The following is an 11,667-nucleotide window of genomic DNA, read 5'->3' on the forward strand; positions in this document are numbered from 1 at the left end:
AACGTTAAAATGTTCATTAAAATGTTAGAATCTTCATTAAAATGTTAAAATGTTCATTAAAACGTTAAAATGTTCATTAAAACGTTAAAATCTTCATTAAAACGTTAAATTATTCATTAAAATGTTTAAATGTTCATTAAAACAATAAAATGTTCATTATTAAAAATGTTAAAATGTTCATTAAAACGTTTAAAGGTTCATTAAAACGTTGAAATGTTCATTAAAACGTTAAAATGTTTATTAAAACATTTAAATGTTCATTAAAACATTAAAATCTTCATAAAAACGTTAATCTTCATTTTTAAAAATGTTAAAAAGGTTCATTAAAACGTTAAAATGTTCATTAAAACGTTTAAATGTTCATTAAAACATTAAAATGTTCATTTAAATGTTAAAATCTTCATTAAAACGTTTACATGTTCATTTTTAAAAACGTTAAAATGTTCATTAAAATGTTTAAATGTTCATTAAAACGTTGAAATGTTCATTAAAACGTAAAAATCATCATTAAAATGTTTAAATGTTCATTAAAACGTTAAATTCTTCATTAAAACGGTTAAATGTTCATTTTTTTAAACGTTAAAATGTTCATTAAAACATTAAAATGTTCATTAAAACGTCAAAATCTTCATTAAAATGTTTAAATATTCATTTTTAAAAACGTTAAAATGTTCATTAAAATGTTTAAATGTTCATTAAAACGTTAAATTCTTCATTAAAACGTTTACATGTTCATTTTTAAAAACATTAAAATGTTCATTAAAATGTTTAAATGTTCATTAAAACGTTGAAATGTTCATTAAAACGTAAAAATCATCATTAAAATGTTTAAATGTTCATTAAAACGTTAAATTCTTCATTAAAATGGTTAAATGTTCATTTTTTAAAATGCTAAAATGTTCATTAAAATGTTTAAATGTTCATTAAAATGTTAAATTCTTCATTAAAACGTTTAAATGTTCATTTTTAAAAACGTTAAAATGTTCATTAAAATGTTTAAATGTTCATTAAAACGTTAAATTCTTCATTAAAATGTTTAAATGTTCATTTTTAAAAACGTTTAAAGGTTCATTAAAACGTTAAAATGTTCATTTTTTGAAACAAGCAGTCTCCTTCTGACATCATAAAGAAACAAGCAGTCTCCTTCTGACATCATGTAGAAACAAGCAGTCTCCTTCTGACATCATGTAGAAACAAGCAGTCTGCCTCTGACATCATAAAGAACCAAGCAGTCTCCTTCTGACATCATATAGAAACAAGCAGTCTCTTTCTGACATCATAAAGAAACAAGCAGTCTCCTTCTGACATCATAAAGAAACAAGCAGTCTCCTTCTGATATCATGTAGAAACAAGCAGTCTCCTTCTGACATCATAAAGAAACAAGCAGTCTGCCTCTGACATCATAAAGAACCAAGCAGTCTCCTTCTGACATCATAAAGAAACAAGCTGTCTCCTTCTGACATCATGTAGAAACAAGCAGTCTCTTTCTGACATCATAAAGAAACAAGCAGTCTCCTTCTGACATCATAAAGAAACAAGCAGTCTCCTTCTGATATCATGTAGAAAAAAGCAGTATCTTTCTGACATCATAAAGAAACAAGCAGTCTCCTTCTGATATCATGTAGAAACAAGCAGTATCTTTCTGACATCATAAAGAAACAAGCAGTCTGCCTCTGACATCATAAAGAAACAAGCAGTCTCTTTCTGATATCATGTAGAAACAAGCAGTCTCCTTCTGATATCATGTAGAAACAAGCAGTCTCCTTCTAACAAGCAGTCTCCTTCTGATATCATGTAGACACAAGATATATATGTCTGATATATATCAGAATATATATATGCTTGTTGAATATAAATCTTCATTAAAACGTTTAAATTTACATTTTTAAAAACGTTAAAATCATCATTAAAACGTTTAAATCTTCATTAAAACGTTTAAATTTTCATTTTTTTAAAACGTTAAAATGTTCATGAAAACGTTTAAATGTCCATTGAAACGTTAAATTCTTCATTAAAACGTTTAAATGTTCATTTTCTAAAACATTAACAGGTTCATTTAAATGTTAAAATTTTCATTAAAACGTTAAAATGTTCATTAAAATGTTAGAATCTTCATTAAAATGTTAAAATGTTCATTAAAACGTTAAAATCTTCATTAAAACGTTAAATTATTCATTAAAATGTTTAAATGTTCATTAAAACAATAAAATGTTCATTATTAAAAATGTTAAAATGTTCATTAAAACGTTTAAAGGTTCATTAAAACGTTGAAATGTTCATAAAAACGTTAATCTTCATTTTTAAAAATGTTAAAAAGGTTCATTAAAACGTTAAAATGTTCATTAAAACGTTTAAATGTTCATTAAAACATTAAAATGTTCATTAAAATGTTAAAATCTTCATTAAAACGTTTACATGTTCATTTTTAAAAACGTTAAAATGTTCATTAAAATGTTTAAATGTTCATTAAAACGTTGAAATGTTCATTAAAACGTAAAAATCATCATTAAAATGTTTAAATGTTCATTAAAACGTTAAAATCTTCATAAAAATGTTAAAATCTTCATTTTAAAAATGTTATAAAGGTTCATTAAAATGTTAAAATGTTCATTAAAACGTTTACATGTTCATTTTTAAAAACGTTAAAATGTTCATTAAAATGTTTAAATGTTAATTAAAACGTTAAATTCTTCATTAAAACGGTTAAATGTTCATTTTTTTAACGTTAAAATGTTCATTAAAACATTAAAATGTTCATTAAAACATCAAAATCTTCATTAAAATGTTTAAATATTCATTTTTAAAAACGTTAAAATGTTCATTAAAATGTTTAAATGTTCATTAAAACGTTAAATTCTTCATTAAAACGTTTACATGTTCATTTTTAAAAACGTTAAAATGTTCATTAAAATGTTTAAATGTTCATTAAAACGTTGAAATGTTCATTAAAACGTAAAAATCATCATTAAAATGTTTAAATGTTCATTAAAACGTTAAATTCTTCATTAAAATGGTTAAATGTTCATTTTTAAAACGCTAAAATGTTCATTAAAATGTTTAAATGTTCATTAAAATGTTAAATTCTTCATTAAAATGTTAAATTCTTCATTAAAACGTTTAAATGTTCATTTTTAAAAACGTTAAAATGTTCATTAAAATGTTTAAATGTTCATTAAAACGTTTAAATGTTCATTAAAACGTAAAAATCATCACTAAAATGTTTAAATGTTCATTAAAACGTTAAATTCTTCATTAAAATGGTTAAATGTTCATTTTTAAAAACGTTAAAATGTTCATTAAAATGTTTAAATGTTCATTAAAACGTTAAATTCTTCATTAAAATGTTTCAATGTTCATTTTTAAAAACGTTAAAATGTTCATTAAAATGTTTAAATGTTCATTAAAACGTTAAATTCTTCATTAAAATGTTTAAATGTTCATTTTTAAAAACGTTTAAAGGTTCATTAAAACGTTAAAATGTTCATTTTTTGAAACAAGCAGTCTCCTTCTGACATCATAAAGAAACAAGCAGTCTCCTTCTGACATCATGTAGAAACAAGCAGTCTCTTTCTGACATCATAAAGAACCAAGCAGTCTCCTTCTGACATCATAAAGAAACAAGCAGTCTCCTTCTGACATCATGTAGAAACAAGCAGTCTCTTTCTGACATCATAAAGAAACAAGCAGTCTCCTTCTGACATCATAAAGAAACAAGCAGTCTCTTTCTTATATCATGTAGAAACAAGCAGTCTCTTTCTGACATCATAAAGAAACAAGCAGTCTCCTTCTGATATCATGTAGAAACAAGCAGTATCTTTCTGACATCATGTAGAAACAAGCAGTCTCTTTCTGACATCATAAAGAAACAAGCAGTCTCCTTCTGATATCATGTAGAAACAAGCAGTATCTTTCTGACATCATAAAGAAACAAGCAGTCTCTTTCTGATATCATGTAGAAACAAGCAGTCTCCTTCTGATATCATGTAGAAACAAGCAGTCTCCTTCTAACAAGCAGTCTCCTTCTGATATCATGTAGACACAAGATATATATGTCTGATATATATCAGAATATATATATGCTTGTTGAATATAAATCTTCATTAAAACGTTTAAATTTACATTTTTAAAAACGTTAAAATCATCATTAAAACGTTTAAATCTTCATTAAAACGTTTAAATTTTCATTTTTTTTAAAACGTTAAAATGTTCATGAAAACGTTTAAATGTCCATTGAAACGTTAAATTCTTCATTAAAACGTTTAAATGTTCATTTTTTAAAACGTTAAAAGGTTCATTTAAATGTTAAAATCTTCATTAAAATGTTAAAATGTTCATTAAAACGTTAAAATGTTCATTAAAACGTTAAAATCTTCATTATAACGTTAAATTATTCATTAAAATGTTTAAATGTTCATTAAAACAATAAAATGTTCATTATTAAAAATGTTAAAATGTTCATTAAAACGTTTAAAGGTTCATTAAAACGTTGAAATGTTCATTAAAACGTTAAAATGTTTATTAAAACGTTTAAATGTTCATTAAAACATTAAAATCTTCGTAAAAACGTTAATCTTCATTTTTAAAAATGTTAAAAAGGTTCATTAAAACGTTAAAATGTTCATTAAAACGTTTAAATGTTCATTAAAACATTAAAATGTTCATTAAAATGTTAAAATCTTCATTAAAACGTTTACATGTTCATTTTTAAAAACGTTAAAATGTTCATTAAAATGTTTAAATGTTCATTAAAACGTAAAAATCATCATTAAAATGTTTAAATGTTCATTAAAACGTTAAATTCTTCATTAAAACGGTTAAATGTTAATTTTTTTAAACGTTAAAATGTTCATTAAAACATTAAAATGTTCATTAAAACGTCAAAATCTTCATTAAAATGTTTAAATATTCATTTTTAAAAACGTTAAAATGTTCATTAAAATGTTTAAATGTTCATTAAAACGTTAAATTCTTCATTAAAACGTTTACATGTTCATTTTTAAAAACGTTAAAATGTTCATTAAGATGTTTAAATGTTCATTAAAACGTTGAAATGTTCATTAAAACGTAAAAATCATCATTAAAATGTTTAAATGTTCATTAAAACGTTAAATTCTTCATTAAAATGGTTAAATGTTCATTTTTAAAACGCTAAAATGTTCATTAAAATTTTTAAATGTTCATTAAAATGTTAAATTCTTCATTAAAATGTTAAATTCTTCATTAAAACGTTTAAATGTTCATTTTTAAAAACGTTAACATGTTCATTAAAATGTTTAAATGTTCATTAAAACGTTTAAATGTTCATTAAAACGTAAAAATCATCACTAAAATGTTTAAATGTTCATTAAAACGTTAAATTCTTCATTAAAATGGTTAAATGTTCATTTTTAAAAACGTTAAAATGTTCATTAAAATGTTTAAATGTTCATTAAAACGTTAAAATGTTCATTAAAACGTTAAATTCTTCATTAAAATGTTTCAATGTTCATTTTTAAAAACGTTAAAATGTTCATTAAAATGTTTAAATGTTCATTAAAACGTTAAATTCTTCATTAAAATGTTTAAATGTTCATTTTTAAAAACGTTTAAAGGTTCATTAAAACGTTAAAATGTTCATTTTTTGAAATAAGCAGTCTCCTTCTAACATCATGTAGAAACAAGCAGTCTCTTTCTGACATCATAAAGAACCAAGCAGTCTCCTTCTGACATCATAAAGAAACAAGCAGTCTCCTTCTGACATCATGTAGAAACAAGCAGTCTCTTTCTGACATCATAAAGAAACAAGCAGTCTCCTTCTGACATCATAAAGAAACAAGCAGTCTCCTTCTGACATCATGTAGAAACAAGCAGTCTCTTTCTGACATCATAAAGAAACAAGCAGTCTCCTTCTGACATCATAAAGAAACAAGCAGTCTCCTTCTGATATCATGTAGAAACAAGCAGTCTCCTTCTAACAAGCAGTCTCCTTCTGATATCATGTAGACACAAGATATATATGTCTGATATATATCAGAATATATATATGCTTGTTGAATATAAATCTTCATTAAAACGTTTAAATTTACATTTTTAAAAACGTTAAAATCATCATTAAAAGGTTTAAATCTTCATTAAAACGTTTAAATTTTCATTTTTTTAAAACGTTAAAATGTTCATGAAAACGTTTAAATGTCCATTGAAACGTTAAATTCTTCATTAAAACGTTTAAATGTTCATTTTTTAAAACGTTAAAAGGTTCATTTAAATGTTTAAATGTTCATTAAAACGTTAAATTCTTCATTAAAACGTTTAAATGTTCATTTTTAAAAATGTTAAAATGTTCATTAAAATGTTTAAATGTTCATTAAAACGTTAAATTCTTCATTAAAATGTTTAAATGTTCATTTTTAAAAACGTTTAAAGGTTCATTAAAACGTTAAAATGTTCATTTTTTGAAACAAGCAGTCTCCTTCTGACATCATAAAGAAACAAGCAGTCTCCTTCTGACATCATGTAGAAACAAACAGTCTCCTTCTGACATCATGTAGAAACAAGCAGTCTGCCTCTGACATCATAAAGAACCAAGCAGTCTCCTTCTGACATCATATAGAAACAAGCAGTATCCTGCTGACATCATGTAGAAACAAGCAGTCTCCTTCTGACATCATGTAGAAACAAGCAGTCTCCTTCTGACATCATAAAGAAACAAGCAGTCTGCCTCTGACATCATAAAGAAACAAGCAGTCTGCCTCTGACATCATAAAGAACCAAGCAGTCTCCTTCTAACATCATAAAGAAACAAGCAGTCTCCTTCTGACATCATGTAGAAACAAGCAGTCTCTTTCTGACATCATAAAGAAACAAGCAGTCTCCTTCTGACATCATAAAGAAACAAGCAGTCTCCTTCTGATATCATGTAGAAACAAGCAGTATCTTTCTGACATCATAAAGAAACAAGCAGTCTCCTTCTGACATCATAAAGAAACAAGCAGTCTGCCTCTGACATCATAAAGAAACAAGCAGTCTCTTTCTGATATCATATAGAAACAAGCAGTCTCCTTCTGATATCATAGAAACAAGCAGACTCCTTCTGATATCATGTAGAAACAAGCAGTCTCCTTCTAACAAGCAGTCTCCTTCTAACAAGCAGTCTCCTTCTGATATCATGTAGAAACAAGCAGTCTCCTTCTAACAAGCAGTATCCTTCTGATATCATGTAGAAACAAGCAGTCTCCTTCTGACATCATAAAGAAACAAGCAGTCTCCTTCTGATATCATGTAGAAACAAGATATATATGTCTGATATATATCAGAATATATATATGCTTGTTGAATATAAATCTTCATTAAAACGTTTAAATTTTCATTTTTAAAAAAGTTAAAATGTTCATGAAAACGTTTAAATGTCCATTGAAACTTTAAATTCTTCATTAAACGTTTAAATGTTCATTTTTAAAAACGTTAAAAGGTTCATTAAAATGTTAAAATTTTCATTAAAACGTTAAAATGTTCATTAAAATGTTGGAATCTTCATTAAAACGTTAAAATGTTCATTAAAACGTTAAAACGTTAAAATGTTCATTAAAACGTTAAATTATTCATTAAAACGTTTAAATGTTCATTAAAACAATAAAATGTTCATTATTAAAAATGTTAAAATGTTCATAAAAACGTTTAAAGGTTCATTAAAACGTTGAAATGTTCATTAAAACGTTAAAATGTTTATTAAAACGTTTAAATGTTCATTAAAACAATAAAATCATTATTAAAACGTTAAAATCTTCATTTTAAAAAACGTTAAAATGTTCATTAAAACGTTTAAATGTTCATTAAAATGTTTAAATGTTCATTAAAACGTTAAAATCTTCATAAAAATGTTAAAATCTTCATTTTAAAAATGTTATAAAGCATAGCTGTCAAGTCTCCCGTTTTGGCCGGGAAACTACCGTATTTTACTTTGCTTTCCTGCCGTCCTCCCGAATTATTATTTTCCCGTAAATCTCCCGTATTTTTAAAATTCCTCTGCCTCTTTAAAATTATCTGTAGCCTCGCGAGAACTGGTTGTCGCGAGATTTGTGCAGACAGCGGGAACATAACAGGAACAACAAACGAGAGCGATGATGGATGGAAGTGAAGAAGGCATTCCTGCCAAAAAATCAAAGAAATCGTGTAAATATCTAGAAAAATGGGACAGCGAATTTACTTTTCTAAAGAAGAGCAGGATGGGACAAAGTCACGCTTTTTGTAAGATTTGCAGTTGCGACTTTAGTGTCTCCCACGGGGGAAGGAATGATGTCAGTCAGCATGAGAAATCAACCAAGCACAAGCGCTGGCTAGAAGCACAGAAACATGCCCAGACGATGTCGGCATTTGTAACAAGGAATACCACAGAGGCTGACCAGGTCATAAATGCGGAGGTTAAAATGGCAATGCTGTGTGCCAAAAACAATGTTTCTTTCACCTTCTGTGACGACTTCAACAAGTGTGTAGCTGAGATGTTCCCGGACTCTGCTATTGCACGAAAATATTCTGCGGGGAAAACCAAATCTACGCAACTTATCAAAGGTAAGTTGATTTAAATTAAGTATAAATATTATGAAAGCGTATACATAGTCATAATCATGTCCAGCAGGCATATTGGTGGTAAATTGTTAGCTAACGTTACTGGGCATTCACTCAACAGGTGCCATAGCAGCGGAGCTAGATGAGGAGTTGGCCAGAACATGCCGATCGCAGCCCTTTTCATTGATGTGTGACGAGTCGAACAACAGAAAAACGGACAAAGAATTCGTCATCCTGACCAGACTCTATGATGAGGCCACTCTGCAGGTCGCTACAAAATTCATGGAGATGCCCATATGCAATGTAGGAAATGCAGAAAATCTGTATGAAAAGCTGAGTGAAGCATTAAGGTAGGGGAACTGCAATGTGTTGTTGACGTGTGTAGTAATTTGCATTTAATTATAATCTTACATTTAGTGTAAGGCATTTTATGGCTTTTTTTTCATATTTCCAATAGAAAAAGAGGAATTCCATGGGAGAACCTGATAGCCTTTAACTCTGATAACGCCAGTGTCATGAAAGGCAGACACAACTCTGTTATCAGCAGACTGAAGACCAGCCAGCCCCATGTCCAGGACCTTGGCTGCATCTGCCACCTAGCACAACTGGCCACTGGCTGTGCCATCAAAGCAGCACAGGTACCAGTGGAAGACTTCCTGGTTGGGATATACACCCACTTTGATAAAAGGTAAATTATTATAAATAAATAGGCCTGCAGTTGATACTCTTCAGACATACACATACATTTCCATCCACTAACTAAATAATTGTCTATATTACAGTGCAAAAAGATGTGAAATCTATAAAGAATTTGTAGATTTTACCGATTCAGACCACCTGAAGCTCCTCAGGTACTGCAGCACCCGATGGCTGAGTCTATTAACCTGTGTCCAGAGAGTGTTGAACCAGTGGGACGCACTGCAGGTAAGGATGGTAACTCCAGCAGATACATACAGCTTACTATTCTGTGTTTTCCTTTTATTTAACTATTGCCACCTTGTTTCCCCATGTACTCTAGGCCTACTTCAACAGTCATGAGGAGGTGGAGAGGAGCGCCAAAATACATGATTTAGCCAGCCATCTGCGTGATCCAGTCATGAAGATCTACTTCATGTTCCTGACTGCTGCCCTTAAACCTTTATCTGATTTTAATATTGCCTTCCAGGTGGGTGTCAGTGTTATTGAATGTATGTGTAAATATTAAATGTGATTTTGCTAATTGTAGCATTCACTGATATTTTGTTGTGACCCATGATATTTTCTACAGTCAGAGGGAGTACAAATTCACAGACTGGAAGAGGAAATGTGCAGGCTGATTAGGAGGATCCTGGGCTACCTCATACCAGCCAGGGCCATCGTAGGTATACCTCTCAGGGAGGTGGAGTATGGACAAGGACATCAGTTGGCTGATGAGGAGCTCTTTATTGGAGCAGACACAAAGGCCTTCATGAAAAGCGTAGAGCTTCCCATGTCCACTGAGAAGAAAATCTTTCAGTGAGTATATTACCCAGCTGTTTTATAATGGTCATCATCAGTATGAGAGAATATGCTGTACTGTGCCTAAAATGCTGCCACTATGCAGTTTTTTACTCTTACGCTGTTGTAGATCTGTGAGAAGGTTCTATGAAGCAGCGCTTCAGAAGATGTTCTCCTCCTTTCCCCTTGACCATCCACTCCTGAGGGACTTGAAAGTGCTGGACCCTGCTGCTCGCCTCGACATTCCTCCAGGGGCAGGTAGATGTTAGGGCAGTTCTCCATTGATAGAATGATTGAATTGATTAAATATTGCATGGTTTAGATTTGCAACACTTTCTTTATCTTCCAGTGGAAAGGCTAGGGGCCATGTTTCCTCAGTTGAGCTTGAGTGAAGATAGGCTGAGAGAGGAACTCATTGACTACCAGGTGACAGATAGCAAGCAACTCCCCCAAGAAGACAACATTGACAGATTCTGGGGCCTGCTAGGGAAGGATGTGAGGTTCAGTGAGCTACCAAGATTAATGAAGGCTTTACTCTGCATTCCCCACAGCAATGCCAGTTCTGAAAGGGTGTTTAGTATGGTGAGAAAGATTGTTACAGAGAATAGGATGTCATTAGACAACAGCACTGTTTGTGCTTTACTGTCATGTAAAATCAACCACTCTGGCCCAGCCTACAAATACACTCCTTCCAAAAAAGTGTTAAAGAATGCTAAATCTGCAACACATTTGTATAATAAGTCATTAGTGAATGTCAGAGAGCCACATGAGTGAACATGATACATCTAAAGAAAATGTGTAATGAAAATAAAATGTAAATGTTTAACTTAAAGACAAGCAATGTGAAATGAACAGGAAGTAATGTGTTGACTTGTATATAAAATGAAAAATGTAAAATCAATAAATATGCTTCATTTCCCCTTTTGTGTTTTCATTTAGGCTGTATTATAACAGAATGTTCACAGCATTTCAATGTCAACAAAGGTAGGCCTCAGATTCTGATCACTGAATTGTAGTAAGTGGTTGAAAAGTGGTTATTATAGATTTTTTGTACACCTATCTTACAATGTAAGATATACTAGCGCTCGGCTGTGGCGGCTGGTTGGCTCGCTGCCGGTGTTGTAAATTTTCCCTTATTTTCAAATCCAAAACTTGACAGGTATGTTATAAAGGTTCATTAAAATGTTAAAATGTTCATTAAAACGTTTACATGTTCATTTTTAAAAACATTAAAATGTTCATTAAAATGTTTAAATGTTCATTAAAACGTTAAATTCTTCATTAAAACGGTTAAATGTTCATTTTTTTTACGTTAAAATGTTCATTAAAACATTAAAATGTTCATTAAAACATCAAAATCTTCATTAAAATGTTTAAATATTCATTTTTAAAAACGTTAAAATGTTCATTAAAATGTTTAAATGTTCATTAAAACATTAAATTCTTCATTAAAACGTTTACATGTTCATTTTTAAAAACATTAAAATGTTCATTAAAATGTTTAAATGTTCATTAAAACGTTAAATTCTTCATTAAAACGGTTAAATGTTCATTTTTTTTACGTTAAAATGTTCATTAAAACATTAAAATGTTCATTAAAACATCAAAATCTTCATTAAAATGTTTAAATATTCATTTTTAAAAACGTTA

At 29.2% G+C, this 11,667-nt stretch overlaps 1 protein-coding gene across 1 annotated transcript; it reads left to right on the forward strand.

The window, feature by feature from the left end:
* Window positions 1-7,893: 7,893 nt before the first annotated feature.
* On the forward strand, window positions 7,894-10,791 carry LOC139071637 (uncharacterized). Its single transcript, XM_070554425.1, has 8 exons — window positions 7,894-8,544; window positions 8,663-8,891; window positions 8,999-9,229; window positions 9,324-9,465; window positions 9,560-9,706; window positions 9,809-10,035; window positions 10,148-10,275; window positions 10,367-10,791. Exons 1-8 carry the CDS (start codon window positions 8,097-8,099, stop codon window positions 10,789-10,791), a joined length of 1,977 nt encoding a protein of 658 aa, XP_070410526.1. The 5' UTR covers window positions 7,894-8,096.
* The last annotated feature ends 876 nt before the right edge of the window (window positions 10,792-11,667 follow it).

Source organism: Nothobranchius furzeri, chromosome 9 (assembly GCF_043380555.1).
Source record: "Nothobranchius furzeri strain GRZ-AD chromosome 9, NfurGRZ-RIMD1, whole genome shotgun sequence".
NCBI lineage: Eukaryota > Metazoa > Chordata > Actinopteri > Cyprinodontiformes > Nothobranchiidae > Nothobranchius > Nothobranchius furzeri.

What these genes read in the sequence shown, in the direction of transcription:
- LOC139071637 (XM_070554425.1), top strand. Translation starts at nt 8,097, where the DNA reads ATGATGGATGGAAGTGAAGAAGGCATTCCTGCCAAAAAATCAAAGAAA. An exon ending in AAGCTGAGTGAAGCATTAAG is followed by an intron (nt 8,892 to 8,998) that starts GTAGGGGAACTG and finishes TATTTCCAATAG; the next exon opens with AAAAAGAGGAATTCCATGGG. An exon ending in ACTGAGAAGAAAATCTTTCA is followed by an intron (nt 10,036 to 10,147) that starts GTGAGTATATTA and finishes ACGCTGTTGTAG; the next exon opens with ATCTGTGAGAAGGTTCTATG.